The following is a 24,528-nucleotide window of genomic DNA, read 5'->3' as shown; positions in this document are numbered from 1 at the left end:
AATAATAATGGGTGGAAGTTTTAAGTGTACCTTTGTGTAATAAAAAGGTCAAAAACAAAGATAGAAGATGCATATGTCTGTTATCCATGAAATTTGAAGTTTAAACGCAGAAAAACTTAACAACGCCATCTATCGCGTTTTTGGGTAACGCCGATTAGAAAGTCCCTCATTGTATACACATCGAGATCATCGGCTATAATTTTATTACTTTCTTTGAACTGCTGAAGTCTGGTCTGGTATCGTAATTTGACTAAATTAAATCAAAAACTTATTGCAGGACAACAGCAATATACAAGAGTAATTTAGCTAAGCCACTTTAAATATAAATACACATTTATGGGGACATTTTATAAAATTTAAATTTTCTTATTAATAGTAGTGTAGAGTGAAATTTAATTAGTTACCTCAGTTTAACGTTAACCTATGTTTAAGTAATGTAAATGTACCAAAATGCATTAATATCGAAGAGAAAATTGTACAAACATAACATAACATAACATAAATAGCCTATATACGTCCCACTGCTGGGCACAGGCCTCCTCTCAATCAACCGGAGAGGGTATGGAGCATACTCCACCACGCTGCTCCACTGCGGGTTGGTGGACAAACATGGCCCCTTTAAACTACAGAACCTTGATTACCGTATCGGAGGCAGTTGAGTGTAGAAGCAACTAATAAAATTTCATTCTACAGAACAATATGTTGATGGAAACGGAGTGACGTGCTCGCACGGCTTAGAATTGACTTTATCTCTTATTTTTATTCTTCATGGTGAGCCGCCGCCAGAAGCTGGTCTTCTCCTGCTGCGGCTGCTCCTCGCGCGCCTCCTCGCCCCGCGTCTCCCCTCGCAACATGTCCAAGAACGTGGGGTCGTTCTTCCGCACGTTCTTCTCGATTTTTACAGCTTCGGCGCTTAGTTCCGCCTTCAGCTTCTCAGGGCTCGTGTTCTCGACCTTAAACTCGTTAGGGTCTTCAACGAACGCTTGCTGAAGGTCGCGCATGATCTTTTTCCGTATAGTCTTCTTCATGCTGAGGTGTCGTTCTAAAGTCTTTACGTCTCCGTTGGTATATGAGCGGTAGTCATCCTTCTTCTTCTTGGCCGTCTTTTTGGTTTTATCGTCCACGTCATCGTAGCTCTTGGCGTCATACTGCTGGTTAAGGCCAAAGATGTCCCGCAGGTGCGGTATGGCTCGCTCTGACGTCATTCTCGATGTGCAGGCGCCCCTCACGCCCGTTGTTTTAGATCACAGACACCTCATCTTGTTACCTGGAACAGAGAAATAGCAAAATGTAGCGACTAGATATCATAGTACAAATTCCAATGCAATCGATAAATCCGACGTCTTTCATTAATTTCTACGTGCGATTGTTTGTACATTGTTATTGGCAATTGTTTTCCAAAGAGGCGCGCTAATAACACGCGAAGTGCATTTTTGTCCGTCCGAAAGTCGTGTGAGTGTCGTCGAAACAATGGAAACAAATCATTTCCATCCCGTTTTCAGCTACAATAAATCAGCGTCTTCCCGCGTCACGCAAGTATGCTGCGCTCGCAGACTAGACTCCATTAGAGAGCTGCAGTTAGCACATACTGACATACAATGGTGGCGATAAAGAACAGAGCCTCTGTACCGTAATTGTGGTACACTGTCAGTGACTGCAGTAACGACTTCCCTTCTTAGTTTTAGGTTGCATACAAACTCACGAGTGGAAAATACTCGTATGTAGGTAGAAACATGTTTTTCCTCTAAGAAGAATTCACTTTTAGAAAGCCAATAGTGGAATACGTTTAATTGAATTTTCATTCGCTTTATTCGGTCTCACTCGATCCTCGCAGCCATTGAGTTTCCCCTTCAAACGGCAGTAATTGGATTTGGAATAGTTTGTTTAATAAATGGAGTACAATAGACCCTTTCGATACAATTTATTCACACAATAGGTTTATTTAACTTCATATTACGTTAGTGTATTGCTGTGAATGTTAAAGGGCTGGTTTTATGTGGAATCAATCATGTAGAAAGTTAACTTATATGATATCTATCTTGTACGCTTACAATAGATGTGCATGTTTAAAAATAAATTAAAATCCATAATTTATTTTTTGTAAAGCTTTGCTGGGTATACTCTGTATGGCATAACAAATGGAAATATTTGAAAGTTCATCTTTTTCCGAGAGGCTTTTGCACTCTAATTAATTCTTGTCAAACAAATATGACAGTAGGATACTACAACATGCAACAAATACGACTGCTTTTATCAATTCTCGCATTTCGTTGGCAACTGTACAGCAGCATCCTACGGCATTGTGTTCGGAATATAATAAAGTGCGCTCGACTGCACTTGCTCCGTTCACCGCGGAACAATGCGTCCGAGTGTTTAGTGCGTTTAGCGCCGTTTCGTTCGGATTCTCCTCTAATAGTCGAATTACTACCACAGATTGTCCGAATACACGACGTTACACTTTCCATACTTTCCACACCTATTCTTTCGTGAATTTCGATTGTAAGAGATCTGATTTTGTTGTCGGGTGCAACGCCAAATATGTTTTTAGTATGTTTATGGCTTCTAAATTTGTATTCACCTAAATTGAATGGTATTTAGGTAGGCAGTACCCTAGGTTATTTTGGTCTATCAATCGTAAGGAAGTTTAGGCGGGAAAGTTTCTGTGTTAGCAAATCCTGGCGTTACTCACTCAACGGACCATTAGAAGTAAGTATCTTAAGACTAACATAAATAAAGCACACCCCATCTCATAAAACCAGTAAGTGCATTTCTCTAGCGTGTACAGCGACCGTCTAACAGCTGACATTAACATTGACCGGGGTCACTGCACTTTACCTAACTCCACATGATCGGAAGCGGCCATCTTGGATGACGTCACTAGACGGTTACGATTCCGTCTGAGATTCGATTTGGTATTTAGACAACGCAACGTTTTGACTGTTTGGTTCCTCTAAAGTATTGTTTTGTATTCTACTGTGAAATCAGAAGATATCAATAAATATTACCACATGGTAATTGTTCTGTTAATGCTTAAAAGAACCAGTTGGTAAGACAAGCTTGGTAGGTAGGTATAATAAAGTCAGTGACATCATCAAGACAAGACACAGATGTTAAAAACCAGCTTCAAAAGTTGTTTTGATAACATCGTGTTTTTATATTGTAATATAGAGTATACTTACCTGTGTTGTAAAACCTCGTAGGTCTAATCATTATAATTTAATATTTTTTAAGCCCGCATAGAAAATGCCATTGGTAGTCATCCCATGTTTTAGTTTGTTTTAAAGTTATACTATGTCCAGTCATGAGCAATAACATGTACCCACTTTAGAACCCTGTCGCACTAACATATTTGACATTTAGTGAGACTTACAGTTAATTTTGTCAAAAAAGTTAATGTGACATGGTACCAAAGTGTATACATATTAATGCTCGTGACCGTCCATGTTAAACATACCCATGTCTACAGACGAGCAACGAAAGCTTCCAATTAAATAGGTACTTGATATTCATTTGTATGTAACTTATTATAATTTATGAAGTTTCAGAGTTTGCATCTAATAAAAAAACATAAATAGAGTTGTACGGCGCGTGACCACACGATAGCCGATTCAATCGATTCCACTCACGTTATTGCCAGCAGCATAACATGACATGTCCACAATCATGATAATCACGGAAATAAGCTTTTTCAAATAACTTCACTTCCATACTTCCATCTGAATAAGCAACATCTGCACTGGCAATTTCCTTAGCGAAACCGTATAGGAAACTGTTAGTAACGGTAAAAATATGTAAAAGATTTAGCAACGAAGAGTCGCCGTAATTGAATACTGTATTCCTATCATAAGTACTTATAGCAATATTACATACATTCGGGTCAAACTGAAAACATCCTTTTTTTGAAGTCGTTTAAAATTGTTAAGCTGATCCGTTTATTTGTCTATCTATTCATTTTACTGACTGATGCACCTGCTTTGTGACCAAGATCTAAGATGGCAAGGCCAGTTAGATTTGGTATTACAATGAGAGAGAGTGTGGGTATGGATAGATCTAAATGGAGACGATTCAGTTTAGCTTAGAAGTAGATTTAGTGATTCAGATTTACTTTGAAGTTATCTTCTCTATATCGTCACTGGAAAGGCAAAATTACATAAGAGCCAAAATATCTTAAAATAGCAGTCCGTTTTATAATATGTATTGCTAGATTTGGAAAATGAAAAACCGTGTAATCTTACGTTGACGTCATGTAAATTGAATAAATTGCTAAAAAGTTATGATAAAAAAACGAGAAAGCTACTTTAAACGGCTTTTTCTTGAAATTCCATTTTGGCGCTTACGTATTTTTGCCTTTTCAGTGACGATATGTATAGTATACTCTTTATTTCCCGAACATAAACCAATTCAGCCATGTTTTTTCTACAGAAAATTTAGTTTCACTCGATTTTATTAAGTAACCTACAATAGTATCACAAATCTACACTACACGTGGTTGGTACTGGTTTTTCACCGCTTTGTTGCAGCAATTAGTCGCAATGGGTTGGCAGGTTTATCGTCAACCATCGGCCGCTGGGTTACTGACACGCTTGTTACGGGTGTTATGTGGGCCCGTAGGTAAGTAGGGCAACAATTGTTTGGACATAGGGCGTTGTGTACTATTAGAGTAGTTACTTGCGCTGACATTTGTATGTTTAGGGACTGATAGTCAGAAGCTTTGGTTCCGGTGAGGACGTGACACGGTCATTGGTTGACAGCACTACAGATTTATCATCATCGTTTATCATTTGATATTTACGACACTGGTTAAGTCCGTTATAAGAAAAACGAATGAATTACCGTTACATTGCGCCTTATCATATACAAGGTATATTTCGGTGTAATCGAAAGATAGGAACAGAGATTTACAAAGTTTGAATTTATTTTAATTACTTTGTGGTGCAAATTAACGGTTAAATAAGATAAGGCCCTTGTTTTTGCAGTTTGTTGGACATAATATTAGTCATTTAAAGAGATTCGAATAAAAATCATTTCAAAAGCTTGCCTTGTCGCTCTAATGAGATCACACACGTAGAGTGAAGTCTATTCTTCACACTTCTCTTTCTACCCGAAAACGGCGAAGCAAAAAGTCGTAATAAGTAATAGATGCTACTGCCTTACAAGTTACAACAGCAAAGTTGGTCAAAGTAAACAAATACACGTTCAGTATGCGAATCAGACTGTTCAGATAAACAGTCGGAAGAGCGAACTAACGAGTCTGTAGCTTTTAATTACACTTGTTTACGGTTGTTCCAATTTGTTTTGGGATTAGGAGCTAAATCTGTGGAAGAATTTGTGAGTAGATGTTTTGATTACAGAATGGTATACGAGTAAATAAACATTTTGTGTCTATTTAAAAAGAATCCGGAAAAAAGTTAAAAGATTGATTTGATTTGTATCCCCTGTGAGTATTGTTGGTACTGTTCATAAGTACTTAAATTGAACTTATTTTGCCTCCAAAAATGGTGCACTTTGTACCTATATCTACTTTAGGTTTTATTATTAACTGGAGATTTTACTCTAGTTAACTTAGGTACTCACTACCTGATTGACTAATTCTGATTTTACAGTTATCATATTTCAACCATTTCTGTTGGTCCGGGTTCCATTTCCAATGGAGACATTGTCGAAAACACTTTGTGAGACTGTCCTTTGTTTGATAAGGACATTCCATTTTTATGAACTTATATTTCAAACAATTTCAAACGTACGTACGTTGACAAAACATCGGGAAACCAGTAATCTACTATACCAATTACCTTTTTCGCCTACCACGATCATTGCGGGCTCGTGTTACAGTTCCACGATAGCTTATAATTATGAAGCTGCAATGTTAAAGTTCACAAAGGACGGACAATTTGATTTGCTAATACAATTAATGGCCGAGAGAGCATTTATTAGAGCCTAATTATTCCGCCTGCAGTGATATTGTGTAAACTGAATGCTGACGCAAACGGCGCGCACGCATGACGATTGCTCTCATATTTCCTAATAACCTATTGTAATCTTAATATTGAAATTTTATTAAATATAGCCAAACGTAAGCAGGTACAACATCCTGAAAAGTATTCGTGTTTGGACTTCTAGATGAATCTAGATTCAGATTGTGTCTCATTTTGAGAAGAATGATCATGACACAGGCCTATACTATTATTTTTTCATTATTGAATAATGTTTATCTGGAAGCATTTTAAGTACCACATTAATTTGCTAAACGCATAATAATGTAAATGAAAATAATATTGGCGAAGAAGTGTTCTCAAAATGGCGTCCCACCCTGCACTAACCGTAACGAACAATATTAATTTAAAGATGTTGCAACAATTTGCACGCTACGATTACACCAGCCTTGTGGGTTTATACAGAATACAATGATATACAATTAATGTTGTATTAGTATTTACACAAGTGCCTGGAAGAGAATAGGTTCGGTTTGTTGTTCCAGACAAAAGTTTATATTCAAAAGGACAGTTGATGACGAGGGTCTGTTCATTCAAGAAAGCATGTTTGTTGTGTCAGTATTCATTGTCAACTTTAGAAAGCCTCTGTTTAGGCTATAGGCTACACATCTATACGTAACTAAGGGTGGTATTAATAAACTATTCTCAGCTGAGACTGCCCTCAAGATCATGCTCAAGTCCCTGTTTTTATATAAGAACTGTCACATTCACATGATCTTGAGTGCAGTCTCGAAGCTGAGATTAGTTTATTAATACCATCCTTAATATTAATTTCTACAATAAATGTTTTGTTAACAGTGATATTTAGTTATGTAATTTTAAACTTAAGTAGGTATATTACTCCGGGGTTGCTGCTGTTTTTGAAATGGATATAATTTTGTGGGCCGAGACTCTTCGGTGGTTTTAATCGCCTGCGGCTGTCACAAACACGCTGACTCATATTGCTGAAACCCAAACAAGGGGAGACACTGCATTAAAGGAGGGTTCCTTCGGTTTCTCGGCTATAAAATCCGTGTTTACTAACCCCAATACCGCACAGCCGGCGACTGCACTGGTTTCATATCTTATGGATTAAAATGTAAGCAATCCGTCTCGTTCAGAGATAAGCCTTTGGTTTCGAACCAGTAAGACTTGTCAGCAAGGACAAGCTGTACATGATACTGCACTGAGATAAATTCGATCCTATCGTTGCATCATAGGTGTCCTACTTTAGTGACAAGTGAGTTAGATAGTTATAAAGATTAGGTACCTCACCAGGTAAGTGCTTGCTTTTCTGAGCGGGAGTAATTACTCGCATCTGTGCAATATTCACTGGCTCCATAAATTTCTCTTTCGCATCAATACCTACGTACGAGTATGGTACAGCGATAAGAAACGCGATTAAAATTGATGATGCGCGACGTATACGGGGCTGCAATTTTGTTGTTATCTCGGCAAGTAATGAAAAGTTATTCGCATAGTAATCGCTGTTAATCGTAATAACGTTCTAATTAGATGGCTGCGGTAGAGGTGGCGGTGGCGTCGCGTCGCGCCCTGATTGCTCCACGCATGCGCGAGTGTCACCACGTGCGCGGGAAAATAGGAACACATTTTCATTTACCCAGTTTCAATAATTACTGAATATCAATATTTAATTTGATAGGTTAGTTTTTTTTAATACCTGTGCATTACTCGCTACTCTAGCTGCTAAATCAAGTGCTGTGGGTAGTCATTTATTTTAATTTTACACATCTTTACACTACCTAGCATGGAACGCTGAACTCCCTTTTATCACAAAGTTAAAGGTATCTTTTAATGTTTCATAATTATACCATAAAGAATATTAATTTCTGTGAAGTAATGGCTACCTAGCGTAGTTGTCATTGTGGATCGGTGACAAAACGGCGGCGTCCGCGCAGCGCAGGAAGTTGCGCACACGCATACATTCGCTCTTTATTTTCATTTTTATTCCCTTAATGGCAATGGAATGCGGAGTGAAGTATGCTGTAACATAACAAAGCTATAAACTGTGTCATTGGTGCGTCACTTCAACAGTATTCTTGAGTTAGTTATGTCATGATTGATAACAGTTGTAATAACTTTTCTTAGCGATTTCGTTGATTTATTTCTGTTATCGTCTTTTTTATGTATTATTGAACATACCTGACTTAAGGTAGAAATTTTAATTCGATTCAGTAAAAAACATTCGTAACATATCCATCAGGTATGTTATGGAGCTAGTGAATTTTGCACAGAACAGAATGTCTGCCACAAACTGCTCTTTGCGGCAATGGTTAGCTTATGATTAAATACATACAAATCTTAGTTAAATGACTGCAAATTACTCTCGTCTATTCGAATTACTTCTCAGGTGTATAAACGGCAGTATTCTACGCTCTTTTTTTTTCCACGTGACTTATTGTAGATTTGCCGCAGATGGCATTAACTACTTGGCCGGACAAATGGGGAACGCTGAAGGCTCTCATCCGATACAACGTTTAAGACAACAGGCCTGAGGGTGCCCAGTTGGGCGCGAACCTCGGCTCAGGGCGTCGTCTGAGAGGAAAAATATTTGAAAGAATTAATCGACCCTAGTGGGTCGATAGCGATAAGCGCTGAATGAGGGAAATCGTCGACCACGCCGGCGGGTTCGGTATCGGGGTCCTGAAGTGTTTGGTGTCGCGAGCTGATTGGCTGCCTCTATGGCTAGAGTTAAGTATTCTACGCTCGTTAGCTTATTACTTTAATGAGAAAGTTAGGCTTAATCCAGTAAGTCTTTGTTTAGCTCTATCTCAATTCTAAGCAACTTATTACAACGGCAATGATTCCCACAGTCGGGCTGGGTTTTATAATACGCGTTACTTCATAACTGCTGTTCATTCAATTATTGTTGCGCAAACAGTTCACTCAAGGTTCGGTCGAGAGTCGCAAGCGCAGACGTGTGATCCAAGATCACAATGGCTGACGATATAACTTACGAGCTTGTTCTAGAAAAACAATAATTGAATTAGGGGAAAAAATAAATATGTCACTGTCAGCTTTCTAGTATCTATTGATCTCTATACTGAATCAATGAAGTTAAGATGTCAGTAATACGTATCGAAGGAGCACAGAGGTAACTATTGGCATACTCGTTGGGAACATAAGTGTAGCTCTCGATTTTTCAATCGACAGTGACATTGCCACGATTTTCAAGATCATCTTGACTAGAAAGTTAGCAAAGCTGAGCTTTGAATGAATAGAAATTGCAAGATTTCTGTGAAAATTGAGTTTATCTATACAGCCGTAATGCGTATGATTAGTTTATGCATAAAACTATCAATTGTTGGTTTGTGAGAAATAAACAGAGATGGCGCTGATTGAAGGACTTCAATTTTATGTCTGTGGCAATTTTCTTGAAATGACAGGAAATTATTTGAAATAGTTTTCGCTGCAGGGTCTGTGCTTGGATGATACGACGACCTTTGCGCCAGCTGGTCTCAGAGAGAAAGTACTGTCATTTGAGATGTACGAGCGTCATGTAAACGAGACTGCATCGACACCATCGAGTAATATATCTGCTGGTTATATAAAGGTGTGCCTGGTAAAACACTAGGGCGATATTTTCTCGTATACAGACACGTATCTTTGAAGAAATCTCGCTAAAATAACTATCTAATGGAAAGTGCTGGACGTGGAATTTCTCTATTCCTAGTTATAAACTTACAAAGTAAGGATAATTTATGTCACTGATAACCCACACATCAAACTTTAACTTTCTGTATACTTAACGTCTTGGGATTAAAATAAAGATACGGCTAGTTGAAGTTGTCAACATTTTGTCTCCGTAAGAATTGATAAGGCGCACAATAGGAATTGATTAGAATTCAGTCGTCAAAGAAGCATGGATAAGGTTATTTTATCCCAAAGTTCAGGGCCAATTATACAGACAACGAGACAAATCCTATTTTAAGCAAACTAATTAGTGTTTTATTCTAAGCGTGGACGCCAAGATCGCAGAGCCTTGAGTTTTGTTTCACAAACGAATATGAATCTGATAACAGTATTAACGTTCGCGCGTCATTTTAATTGCAGATTTTGTAGCCATTATGTACCAATGATACTTGCCCCTTATGTGTTTATTGCTCTACGTGTTGTGTCAAGGTGCTGATTGTGAACCACGATCTTTCTGTCTAACTCCAAAGTAAGGACGAATCAGGTTTGCGAAGATAATTAAGTTTGGGTCGACGACACAGACAAAAAAACACGAATAGAATACCTACTACAGCTAAATTTAGCAAATGACATGTTGGAAATGAACGTAATCCACAGATGTTAACGATTCGTACCATGTTTCGTATGTGTAGAGAAGTTTTTATGCAGTATCTAGTGATTATTATTGAATCAGATTATACGAACAGCCTAGACTCGTCCCACTACCAGCCTTAGATTATTAGATCAGCCTGCAAATAATAAACAATTAGAATAGATAAGCCCACATTAATCCTTCCTGGGGCGACCAACCTATATCATTCATTTTACATATTTCAAAATGTCTGATCATTATAATTACAATGACTTTGAACTTAAGTCTTTATCACTTTTAGATTCATTTGTAACCGACAAAAGAAGAATGACTAGGTAAATGTATTTGCTTTTGAACTCATCTTAGGTACTGCTGTTAAATGTAAATGAGGAGTTAATACAAAGCTAGAAATAGACATCTGTTTAAATAGACAATAGATATAGATACCTAAACATAAATTGGCCAGAACAATGCTAATAAATAATCGTTTTAAACGTTTCTTCGTCTGCAAAAAACGGTTGTCAAACAGTGTGAGTATACCTATCTACTTCTAAGGTTAATTATTATTAGTTGTGACATAGATCGAAACTAATTACGTGGTGGCTTAAACCGTGGGTGCTAAGATGTATGAGTTCACATTATTACTATATCTATTGTATGTAAATTATGTCTTTGACGTTATAATAAGCAACGTTAAGCGCACTCGAGCAAAAAATCTGTTTTTCTTTGACTTTTATCAGAGATGAAGCCTGCTCGTATGGTAGGTAATAAATTGAAAGGTTTTATGATTGCTAACAGTTAATACCTACTGTTATGTTTATGTTCTTATCGTGTGGGTTGTGAGGTGGAGTACCAACCTCATCAACCCTGGTGTCAGGGTTACTATTGAGCCACCAAAGACTCCTGGCATGGCTCATGTAACGATTACTCACTTACATCAGTAAATAGTACCTGGGACCAACGTAAAAAAAGTTAGTAAGTATAAAGTCAACATACTTGAAGGATTCAGTGGTTGATTCCTGCGAATGGATGGAAACAAACCTTTAAAGATCGCAAATTTAACGGCCTCTGCGGTCCAGTGGTTGAGCGTTGGGTTCACGATCCGAAGGTCCCGGGTTCGAATCCCGGTGGGGAAATATCACAAAAATCATGTATTTCTTGCAGCTTCTTTTCCCCGGCTATACAGGTTGTGAGAAGCTGCAGTAGTTTTAGGCGGATGAGACGTTCGTTATGTAACAATTGACGATTCAAAGTGTAACTATTTTACCAACTGAATAAAGATATATTTGATCACCTGATTGTCCGAAAGTAAGACGATCCGTGCTTCGGAAGGCACGTTAATAATAATAATAATTTATTAAAGACGTTAAGCCGTTGGTCCCGGTTACTACTTACTGATATAAGTACGTAGTCGTTACATAAGTCATGTCATGTCCTTTGGCGGCTCAGTAGTAACCCTGACATCAGGATTGATGAGGTTTGGTAATCCACCTCACAACCCACACGATACAAGAAGAAGATCGCAAATCCTATTCCAATCACGCGTCTAAATATTTTCAAATAAGGAATGAGGACTAAATATAGAATAGAAATGGAACTAATACAAAGACCGCATCAGCACGAATGTCATATTTTAAATGCGTACATTTCCACGGATATAATCGTCACACGTAATCATAAGCGTAATTTTAGGAAGCGTGTTATCATGGCGACATCTCGCCGTATACCTCATCCGATCCTCAAGATACGTCGCGTGGGAACTCCACCGCTCGCTCGTCGCCATCAAAACGAAGATTAGGCAGTACTTTTATTGCCTTTCCTACTAAATGCTCCGTTCCCAACATAATTTTCCACGTTCACTCATAAAAAGTTGATATTTCACTTGTAAATGTACGGGAACAGTTAAACTGAGGAAATAGGTGTAAAATGCATGTTCATTTCTAGCTTCGTTTTAATAAATGTTAATAGTAGTTTTTAAGTCTGCGGTTTTATAAAATACATGTATTAAGGCTTTCCGTCTCGCTTTTATTGTACAGGTTTGAATGGAATAGGCAATTACAGCAACACTCGTTTTCTTATTTTCAGTAAACAAGATCGTTATTGTAAAGTACACGGTAATATAATAACATTATCATAGTTACTAGAGGAAATATCCTTGGTTTTCCGTTTGAACTACAAGCAACTTCATTGACTTGAGTATAAGTATTTATTCGCATCACAAGAATTGTGTTCGAAATACTGAAATAGAATGGTAAAAAATAAGTTTAACAAGCAATCAAAAAATAAATAAACTTAAAATAATAAAAAAATAAAGAATATAAAATAAAAATGCCACGAAATAGTCATAAGTAATTTTACAATTTTAGGTCAAAATATTACCATCAAACGTGAAAAGAAAACAAAAGTAAAATAGACTGTAAGTTGTTACAATCGAGGGTCATATTTTATAAACAAGAATTTAATTAAGTATATAGAAAAATAATTATAATGAATAAATGTCTGTACTGGGGGTTAAAAAGGCATAAAACATTTGCGCATATGAAAGTAAGTGCGCAATGCAATGTTTGCTTTGTTTATATGAATTGCTTCGATGTGGTTTTTCAACGGGTTTTTTAAATGTTACTAATCTAACAAAACGTTGAAGATCGTGTTTGATCGGGATAATAGATGTCCTTGATAATAATGTGTCCTTCATTAATTGAATATCTTATTAAGGCTTTAACAATAATAAATAAATAAATAACCTAATCAATTTTCTTTATAACTTAATTAAATATTAAAAAAAAAACATTTCTGTATAAGTACTTATTAACCTTTCAATAGGTACTAGCCAGAGAACGTTACGAACTTTTTTATTCTATTCTATTTTAAGCTCATTAGTTTCGTTAATCTATTTTTTCTCTCTAAAATTACATCGTTTGCACCCACTGTCCTTGAATATTGTTAGAAGCATCACTTCCTTGTTTTTGTCCAGTTAATGTATTTCTCTTTCCGACCGATCGATCACGAACATGAGTCATATGTAATCTGCAAGTAAGGACGAATCGATGTTAAGAAATCGATTTTCTTATTTCTGATTTCGCGCGTAATCCGTAAGTAGAATTTGAAATTGTGGTCATCAAGAGCAAGATCTGATTGCAAAGTATAAACCATAGAATAAGGAATAATACTACGTATTGAACGGCAACTCTCCGCTCCCCACCAGCCTCTGAGCTAGGCTTACCTCACCCTCCCTCGAACACAGTTTAGACTTGAATCGTATGGCGTTCGACATCACACACAGATGCGCGTGTACGATAATGTCAATGTGTAGTTGTTTGTATGAGGTGTCCGGGGTGTGGTATATAACTACAATTTCCCTTATCTTGTTGGGAACAAAGAAAGTTTGCAGAAAATACGTTGTTTAAATGGACCGTCACGGACACGGATGTTAGGCTTATAATGTTACGATTCTTTGTGAACTTTGCACACTTTTTATATCATTATCATACGATTTGTTGGCACACACTATACCAAGATAAAGGTTACCATGTTTTCATTAGATATTTCTGTTGGCAACCCCAACATTTTAGTTTTTAAATAATTATTTTAGTATGGCAATACTGCAATAATATTTTTTTCTATAATGGTGAACAATACACGCGTTTCCTAAAACTTCGAGCCCTTGTCTTTTTTACCCTATCGAAAGTCAAACAATTTCAAAAAAGATATGGTAAATGCTACAGGAATTTATGGCAAAAAAGCGCTACTAACTCTTTGCTTGTTGCTTATCTCGTTTTTATTTTGATAACATAACAGCTAGATTAGATCTTTTTGTAGCAAAAAATGTCGGAAATGCTTGGAATATTTGTAACAGTTTTAACTTATGATATCTCAGTCGTAAATTTTCACTTGCTATAAGATTTGCGCTGTTTTTAGGATCGTAAAAAATGGTCAAAAAATTGCCTACCTATCTCTATATATATTATATTCAAGATTCAACTAAAAGTACTTGACAAACACGTGGAAACCCAGTCACAACTTAGCTGCAAAGCAATAACTAGAAAATATTTTACGAAAGTCTCCTCAAGACGGGCTAAAGCAAATCATCTCGTGCTCCATCACGGAAGACGATAATTTTAAAATACTTAGTTCAAACATTGAAATATACTTATGAAATAAGATTATACATCCATAAGAGTTTCTGTATAAGTTTACTATCACTACCTATGTGGTTTATTGATGGTAGATAACTTTAGTTGCATAATATTACATAGTGCAGTTGGAGCACAGAGCTTTGCAATCTTGATCGAATTATGCAACGCAGATATAGAAAATAGAAAGAAACAAACATACATTTATTTATGAGGTTTAGTACCTTTATGGAAATAGCATAATTATCAAAAAGTAAGATGATCCGGTAGGCACGTTAACTAGTTGGCTCCGCCACTAGTAGATAATTTCAATTTGATCTTCTATCGTCCCTTGACACGCCCACATATAACGACTACGTACTTACATCAGTAAGTAGTAACCGGGACCATCTTTCGGACAATCTGGTGCTCAGCCTGCAGTGACCTAAAAGCCAGGGCTCGCAATGTGATTTTTGTGATATGTTGCCATCGGGATTCGATTATCCTGATCGTGAGCCCCACGCTCAACTACTGGACCACATATACTTACCTAAAATGTATTTTACCAATGCAATCCTTTCATAACATCTTCAGACAATCACTCAACAAGTGAGCTCAAATTAGCTTCCAAACGTTTTTTCGATTCTGCTCCGCACCACCCAAATCCCCTGGTAGTTGCGGCTTCCGAATACATCCCGCTTAGGGACGGTACTGAAAAGTATCGGCGTCCGAAGGACGTAATATACGATCCTGACGACCCGATTACCCTAGCCATAGAGGCAGCCAATCAGCTCGCGACACCAAACACTTCAGGACCCCGATACCGACCCCGCCGGCGTGGTCGACGATTTCCCTCATTCAGCGCTTATCGCTATCGACCCACTAGGGTCGATTAATTCTTTCAAATATTTTTCCTCTCAGACGACGCCCTGAGCCGAGGTTCGCGCCCAACTGGGCACCCTCAGGCCTGTTGTCTTAAACGTTGTACCGAGAGCCTTCAGCGCTCCCCATTTGTCCGGCCAAGTAGTAATGCCATCTGCGGCAAATCTACAATAAATCACGTCAAAAAAAAAAAAACTCAACAAGTGAGACGCGAACAAAAACAGTAGTTGTCTAACAACATGATTGGCAAATTTACGATCGACCGACAGGTAAAGACGCCATTCAAAGTGATGCGGAAACGCGAACCCTGCGTCATGATTCTCCTCTCACTTCCTCTATGACTCGACACTACACGCCATATTAAGGGTTCCCTACCTCTTCAATCCGTAGGGAAACATTTTAACGAATAGGATTTGTCATTGTCCCTGTTTTATGCACTGGCTGACATAATCATCACTCTACATTCATTCCAGGAAGAATTAGGCCTAAAATGGACAAAAGTTTTTATTTTTCGTAATTGAAGATCGAAGTTAATGGCCCCGATTCCTGCAGACACCTTCTAATTTCACTTTAAGTTATACCTGTCATTTTCTTATCCACCGAAAAGGAAAGGGACGGATGATTGACAGCTCTTAATTTTAGGAAGAATGAGTAAATTAATGAATAACCTGGGCGAATCAAAAAGGTATCTCGCTGGTATGCAAACCGTTTGACGTGTGCTGTCAACTTAATTCTGTCGGGTTATTGGCCAATGTAAAATTTTTAGACGGTTGTTTTAGATTTGTGCTTAAAATTGACGTGTGTTCCATAAATTTTATGCTTGTCGATTACCCGTCCCTTTCCTTTTCGGCGGATAAGACAATGACAGATATAACTTAAAATAAAATTAGATGGTATTTACCGGAATTAGCACCCTTATAAAAAGCACAAGACGCTAAGCTCACTTCTGTTGGAGATGACTCTTGATGACATCATCTCAGAAAGAAAAGAAGATAAAAATAAAGCTGATAAATATTTGGACAAGTTCGTGGGTGATAACATCTCAACTACTTACTGTTACTGCGACGGATTATTCGTGACTGCGACCCAGAACAAAAGACGAATTATATAATTGAAAATTAATAACAATCGACGACTACTTTCGAAATGCGTTTTGCAAATAAAAAAGACAAAAGACTGTGGGTGTTCGTGAGTCTACAACAATGAGATGTCTATGATGTCTTCAGCAAGAGTTTAAGTAGATCTATTACTAGAAAATAGCTAAATAGTAGCTGTCTAGATCGGTCGTGGAGATAACTATTGGAGCATTATCCATTCAAGTGAGGTGAAATGGGGGAAAAAAGACCAATCTCCCAGTGAAAGTTGGCAAAAAGGTGGGCTCTGAACGGGCAATTTTCACTGACATTAAAGATTATTAGGCTCGCATCACACTCGCGTCTTCGCGTGATAAAAATATTTTTAACACGTGAACAACCGTTAAACCGTTTTGTTTGCTTATAATTGAATAACTGTGTAACCATAATCTTTTGTGCTGGTTCGCGTTGGTGTGATGTATTGTTAATATGCCTTTATGGTGGCATAATGACCACGGTGTTCAGTTAGTGATACGCATATTTAAGTGGTACTATTTTGGACATACACTAGCATCTTATCACAACATTATGCAACCGATTCGAAAGATAGCAGACTTTAAATTTGAACTAAGAACTTCGCTAAAGATATTTAAATAAGTAGTATATCGTTTTGCAGAAAAGATAGGGCCCCGATACCGACCCCGCCGTGGTCGACGATTTCCCTCATTCAGCGCTTATCACTAATCGACCCTCTAGGGTCGATTAATTCTTTCAAATATTTTTCCTCTCTGACGACGCCCTGAGCCGAGGTTCGCGCCCAACTGGGCACCCTAAGGCCTATTGTCTTAAACGTTGTACCGGGTGAGAGCCTTCAGCGCTCCCCATTTGTCCGGCCAAGTAGTTAATGCCATCTGCGGCAAATCTACAATAAGTCATGTCAAAAAAAAAAGATTTGCTTTAGTATCAAACGGATACTGCCGCATTATACTATGGCACAGATTATAAATCGAGCAAATTATTCAGCCTAGTGTAACCCCGCCTGCGCCAGCGCCTGCATGTCAATTAGGTTTTTTGCACCATCTAGCATAAGAAGCATTAGCATTCTCTGTTATGGCAAATGTGGGGGAGGAGTATACATTAACCTATCAAGTAATCAATATGTGAGAATAAATCATTATAGATGTCATGAAGAGTTATCTATGATAAGTAAATTGAAAAACATTGCTTTTCTTGGATTTCTTAGTTTTCAGAATTTAATAGAATAAAATCATCAAATAGAATACTTAAATCATTTGTTGCTTAATAAAATGTGGTATGGTGGGACTTAAATATATAAATAGCTGCTTAGAGGCTAGGTATACTGTACGGTCACGAGCATTAATATGTATACACTTTGGTACCATGTCACATTAACTTTTTTGACAAATTGAACTGTAAGTCTCACAAAATGTCAAATATGTTAGTGCGACAGAGTCCTAAAGTGGGTACATTATATTGCTCATGACTGTACACCTCTGCCTACCCCCTTGGGGATATAAGCGTGATGCTGTGTTAGGTAGTAATGTAATGTGGTTTAGATATCTAAAAGCTATTTAGAACGGTCTTGATTGATTAACGAATGATTGTGATAATGTTTTAGTGTTAACTAACCAACAGAGTTTAACTAATATTAATTGTACAATCTTAGTTAAGTAGATACTTAACAAAGCAAATGAACATAGATATGTTCATTTGCATGACTTGTCATAGCTTATTATGACTGTATAACACATGAGTGTTCTTTGCCAAGACTTGAACTGAGGGTTAAAAACAAGCCACACCGAAGAAATTTATCTAAAAAATAAATTTTTTAACAAAAAAAACCGACTTCAAACGCAAAACTAAAAAGCAATAAATAAATTTACTTCGCACAAAGTAATAAGTACGTATTTTCAATCAGTTAATTACCTAATTTTATAATTCTGAAGTCGGTGCCAAGTAAATGCTACAACAACCAAACTACAATATCAAATTACTATGTAAGTACTTACACTATGTGTGCATTGCGCACTTATTTTTATATGCGCAAATGTCAAATTGCAATATTGCTTTTTTTAACCCGTGTCGTTAATTACTTTCCTAAAACAGTCGTAAGAATTAATAAGTATCAAAAGTCAAACTTGATTTCCCGATGGAGAAACCCGAGCAATGAACTGATGATTGCCAAAACATTTCACTTTTTCAGTCATCATATTTCGTGACCCTCGTTGCTACATTTTGTCGCCAACGAAAGCCGATCGGATAGTCAGAGATTTCCCAACTGACACTCAATGTTCGCAACTTGTCTCCTTTATCTATTTTCAATGGACTCACGATCCACTAAAGTAAACTTATAGTTTGCTTCTGCATCTTTATGGAAGGCGGTAAAGTTCAGAATAACAAATTCAAGTGTAAGGTTAAGTTGGTCGTCGAGTGACAGTAGTGATGTAAGTAGAAACCAAAAGTTGCGCCGTACTGGCTCGGGTTTCGGGAACTTTCATGTAGCAAGCAAGTGTTACGGTTAGAGCAGGTTGTTATTATAAAATAAGTAACCTAAATATTTAAATATTTTATAACCTAAATATATATTTTTTAAATATTTTTTGCGACGTAGGTACAAATGGGGACCGCTGAAGGCTCTCACCCCGTGATGTAACGTTCCCAAAGTGGGAACATTCCCAGCAGTAAAAAGGCGTAAAGCTTATGTAAAAAGACCTTTACTTATAACCTAACCTCTAGGCAGATGAGACCAGAGTACAAGAAAGAACAATTTGAAAAAGAAAAGCAGCCAGTGTCCTTACTATTAAGTAAATAGTTTTTTTATGTTATTTAGGGTTACAATTATAAACATGCCGCGTGCGTTAACCGAAATCGTCGCGCGTGGAAAACTAATCTACAAGTCACGATTAAAAAATGCCATAGGAACACAACTTACCTACATCAAGTTTACAGTAAGTACCTAAGTACCTAATGACAAGCCGACGTTATGTCAATCAGCAAATATGAATACATAAATCAGAACATTCTACGTTCCCATCATATTTAAAATGCTAAAATGGGTTCACCTTTTTTCGCGTATCAAGATTCATTTACATTGTATCTAACTCATTGAATAGTTGAATAACTACCTTCACAAGATACACGTTGGTTTTTGTCACATTAACACCATTAAACAGTTAGATATGCTAAGCTCGATATACTTAGACACCTACGCAGCTGTAGTCTTACCAGCTCTAAGTATATGCACCTATCTATGTTTAACATCCTTATTCTCAAATGTCCACTCGACTCTTTCTCTACTCGACTCTGCCTCAGCTGTCAATTTTGGTATTTTAAAGAACTTTTTGGCGGGAACGGGAACGGGACAGTTGCTTTCTTCATCGAATAATCTAAATAATTAATAAACTAATCTCATCTTCGAGACTGCCCTCAAGATCATGTCAATATGGCAGTTCTCATATAAAAACAGAGACTTGAGCATGATCTTGAGGGCAGTCTCAGCTGAGATTCGTTTATACCACCCTAAGAATGCAGATTTCGAGCTGAGTTCGAGAAAGGCTTGAAGTCGAGGAAGGTTGGTACGATTAGCGAGAGGAACCAAAGATGACCAACTCAGTATTAACGTATAATAAAGAGTAAAAGATCACAAAATTATAATAATGTAAAAAACCTAACTTTGCCACGGGGGTTGCCAGATCTGACGCCAACAGTTGGAGTGAACATCTTAGAACACGGGTTTAAGTCTCGACTTCGGAAGTCATACATGAAAAGTTCGTCATCTTTAAAAGATTACCAAAAGTAATTGATGCTTGAATTTTTTGCTCTGGTTTAGCAGTTCCGCTGTTAGATATAGAATTTTATTTTGTTGGCGATTACTAAGTTTATATAAGGCTACATCACGGAATTTTACTATTTCTGACACACCACTTTCGCTTCTTCCATTCTCATCAAATTCTTCATGCATGCTCGCCGGGTTAGGACTCTGCATGTTTCTTTAAAACATCCTGGATTTGATCGCGGTACACCAAGGCCTTCCTCTTCCAACTTTACACACCCGCATAATATACATATATTCTTGTTTTTATTTTATATTTTTGGATATTTTTCGTGTTATTAGCGTCACCTCATTTGAACTATTAAACTACTATTGTGTGTACCTATTCCACTAGCTATTAAAATGTATATTTCTACTGTTAGATAGGAAAACATCGTGAGAAAACCCACATTCCCGATAAATGCATTTTCGGAGGTATGTGACCTAACTTGTATTGGTCTGGTTTTCCCTTCACAGGTTGGAAGGTCAGACAGGCAGTAGCTTCTGTAAAAACCGGACCTGTCAAATCTTCAGGTTAGGTAAGCGGACCCTGTGAAAAACGGGATAATGCTAGGGGGATGTTGACTGTTAGATACAATAGAATCGATCGACCTAATATCGACTATGCTAATGAACATCACAACACTAGCTTACGTACTTTGACAGATCTAATTCTTACCGCGCATTGAGACGACTGTAACATGTTATCTTATTGAAATATCACTAATTGTACTGAACTGGGGGGGGGGTTTAAAAAGGCCACATTACAGCAATTCATGTTAAAAATCAATATTCTTCTTCTTTGCGAGTCGATGGCGATCGAAACTAAATTTTTGCTGACCAATAATTGGCCACGCTTACGGCATTGTCAGTGGCTTCGCACAGGTCTTTAATAGTGCAGGTGTTAGGGCACTTAGGACAGCACAAAAGGTGAGCCATAGTTTGTGGTGATACTCCACACTCGCAATCATCGCGACCATCAACCAGGTATCCCCAACATTGCTATTTGACTTTTGTTTGCATTGCGCACTTACTTTAATAATATACGTTTTTTTAAGATGAATTGCTTCGATGTGGCCTTTGTAACGCTCAGGTCGTTTTTTTTAATACTACTTACCAATTTTCAATGACGAAAGGAGCTTGTAAAACGACGTCCTACTCCTTACTTCACTGTTGTACCTGTAACAATAGATATACTTACTTTAGTTAAAAAATACATTAAGTAGACATATTACAAACAAACAAATTGACAAAATAGTCATCATCATCAGCCCATTAACGTCCCCACTGCTGGGGCACGGGCCTTCCCTATGGATGGATAGTGGGCCCAGTGCGGATTGATGGTTATTAACGACTGCTAATGCAGCCGGGACCAACCAACGGCTTAACGTGCCTTCCGAAGCACGGAGGAGCTCGAGATGAAAACTTTTGTTTTATGTGGTCACCCATACTATGACCGGCCTTTGCGAAAGTTGCTTAACTTCAACAAACGCAGACCGAGCGCGTTTACCGCTGCGCCACCGAGGTCCTCAGACAAAACAGTAAAAACCGTAAATTAAAATAAAATTAGATGGTGTGTACAGTGAATCAGCATCAATATCTTAACACCTACCTACCTCGGCACTTATTAGATCTCGTGGTAACAAAACCGTGCAAACAAACTTTTTTATTTTAGTGTAAAATAAGGTAAAGGTTAAATACCTATACGATAATATAAAACCTACCTACTTATTTTCAAAAACAAAACATTTTCCTCCAATCAAGACCTATGTGACTTGAATGTTTTTATTTCCTCCAAAAACTAATTTAAGGATAACGCAAAAAGGGTTTTCTTGTAATCGTGATCAAGCGTCACAGTTTTGAATTTTCTTACAAAAGCTATAGCATGCCACGACCACGACTCTTACTTAGTATTACGTGCATAACCTTTTAGGAAGTACTTATGCAAATATACACTTCCGTTCTTTAATACTATACGGTTAGTATAATAAGGGGTAATCCAAAAGATGGACTAGTCTTTTGACTCCAACCTTCGACTGACTTGAGCAATTTATTACAAAACTTGCATCACTAATATATGTATGCAAGAAAACCTCAAAAGCTTATTTAAAATTCTACGAGATTTTTATTGTCCAAAATTCGTCATAAGCTATTAGCGAACTAACTATATCACATTTTCTAGACTTGATTTCCCCATAAAGCTGAAAGCAGAGCAAATTTTTTCCACGACATGGGTACGTACATTTAGAATTTTCCGTTTTATATCGTCTATTGTGTGGATTGTGAGGTGGATTACCAACTTCATCAACCCTGGTGACAGCGTTATTAGTGAGCCATCATAGGCCCCTAACATGACTCATGTAACGACTACGTACTTACATCAGTAAGTAATAACCGGGGCCAACGGCTTAATGTGCCTTCCGAAGGACGAATCATCTTACTTATTGGACAATCAGGTGCTCAGCCTCTGTAATGTCCTAACCAAACTAGGGATCACAAAGTGATTTTTGTGATTTATCCCCGGATTTGAACCCAGGACCTCCGGATCGTGAGCACAACGCTCAACCACTGGACCACGGAGGCCGTCATTTTATGTGGTTTGTCACTATCGCAGAACGCTAAGGTCGATTTTTTTGTTTTACTAATTTGAAATATTCTGATGACGTCATCAAAAGAATTCTGCGCGTAATGTAATTGGACAGCATCGGGAATTTAAAAAAATTGCCTTCTCTGTTCTGTGATAGTCAATACAATTCCAGATAAAAGTGAAAATTCTGACAGCGCGTACGATGCGGAAGAATTTTGATCTGCTTTCAGCATTGTAGATGTTTATAATATCTAAGTCGGTTAGTAGGTAAGTATATTAGCAAAGGTAGAACTCCTGCGGAGCGTATAAGAATCGATAAATGTCACTAAAAACTTGCAACCCGCAAAAAGTAATTTGATTTCTCGTACAAAAACAAATTTAACTGATCATCACAATTTAGGCCCATTTTATTACTGTCACGTACTTACTGTGCTATTTTTTATCGAATTTATTTTATTTGAAGATGTCGTTAGAAAAAGTTGAGAGGTGTGTTTAGGCAGGCGTAATGATAGGTAGAAATGTAGAGTAATATTATTTACTTTCAATTGGTACAATCAAAACTAAAATAACTATTTTAGTTCTTGAGCTACAATAATTTCTTTTCGAAATTTAGACCCGGATTTTAGGCTAACTTTATTTCTTTTTCCTGAAAAACTAGAAGCCATATTGTTTTCGGAGTTTTACTCTAGTGTTTGTAATCAAAATATCGATGTATAGTAATTTGAAGAAAAAAAAAGATGAAACAAATTAGGGTTTATAAAACACTGTGCATAGACTAATTAAATAATTTCGAATGGTTGTGAATCTTCAAATGACGCATGTACTTACACTTGAGTGTCAATTTAATATTGTATATTAGTAGTATAATATTACATACTTATGTGAACCTAACGATGTAACTTTAGAAACTATTCGTAAAGTAAATAGTAGATTCTGTTCATTCAAGAAACACAACAACCCCCGTGGTTCTGTGGTTGAGCGCTTCACTGTTCAATCAATTGTCCGAAATCGTCAGTACCGGCTACTTACCACGTATTTACTTCAATAGGTATGTAGTCGTTATTATGACCAATGTCAGGGGCCTTTAGCGGCTCAATAGCAATCCTGACACCACCGTTGATGAGATTGGTCGTTGATCACCCAATTTGCAGGAGAGGAGAATAAAAAGAGAAAGAAAAACAGTAGGTAAAGCACAGTTACGTAGAGGAAAACTCAAGAAGAGTGGAAATGGAAAAGTAATTAAATCCCTCTGCATAACTTAGAGCAGGCAGACAACCGAACAACTCAAGACCTGCCTACTTAGTTTCACGTAGTTAAAACTTCTTATTCTCAGAGTACTTTAGCCGAGTGACCCATTTTAAAGTTCTAAGAAAAACTTGATTCGTTGCTTCAAAGCGTCGACGGTGGTTTTGCATGTTTTGCTTTCGAACGAAATGTCTTTGCGGTTTCAATATTAGCTCGACAGTCATTTGTTTAAGTAATGCTAGAACCTGACTAGAACCAATCGCCTTGTTGATGGATGTTAATTTGTATTGTAATTCACTTTCTAGATTTCACTATTTACGTTATTTAAGTAGGTATCTATCTATAAAGAAATAAATATAAATAAACACTTGGCAGCCAAAAAAAAATCGAATCCAATTATCATACAATTCGACTGAACTTTGCTTGGCTGGCAAATACTTAAACCCACGTCCATACCTGGTTTAGTTTTTATTTGTAAGGTAGGTAAGGAGGAGTTTAGGTGTTGAGGCTACTGGTGTTAAGGAATTCTGCTCTTTTTTG

General features: G+C 37.3%; 1 protein-coding gene across 2 annotated transcripts in view; it reads right to left on the bottom strand.

The window, feature by feature from the left end:
- Window positions 1–607: 607 nt before the first annotated feature.
- The window catches only part of LOC126367114 (uncharacterized), a 68,466-nt gene continuing 44,545 nt past the window's right edge, over window positions 608–24,528 (bottom strand). Inside the window, exons 2-4 of one of the 2 annotated variants that reach the window (XM_050010525.1) lie at window positions 21,274–21,335; window positions 16,306–16,330; window positions 608–1,267 (exon numbers count right to left, since the gene is read on the bottom strand). In XM_050010525.1, coding sequence (XP_049866482.1) covers window positions 747–1,205 — 459 coding nt within the window. In that variant the 5' untranslated portion in view covers window positions 1,206–1,267; window positions 16,306–16,330; window positions 21,274–21,335 and the 3' untranslated portion in view covers window positions 608–746. The remainder of the gene's footprint in view (window positions 1,268–16,305; window positions 16,331–21,273; window positions 21,336–24,528) is intronic. The other variant, XM_050010524.1, reaches the window with a different exon arrangement.

The sequence above is a fragment of the Pectinophora gossypiella genome, chromosome 5 (assembly GCF_024362695.1).
Source record: "Pectinophora gossypiella chromosome 5, ilPecGoss1.1, whole genome shotgun sequence".
Taxonomy (NCBI): domain Eukaryota; kingdom Metazoa; phylum Arthropoda; class Insecta; order Lepidoptera; family Gelechiidae; genus Pectinophora; species Pectinophora gossypiella.
This window is presented reverse-complemented; position numbering and strand designations above follow the sequence as displayed.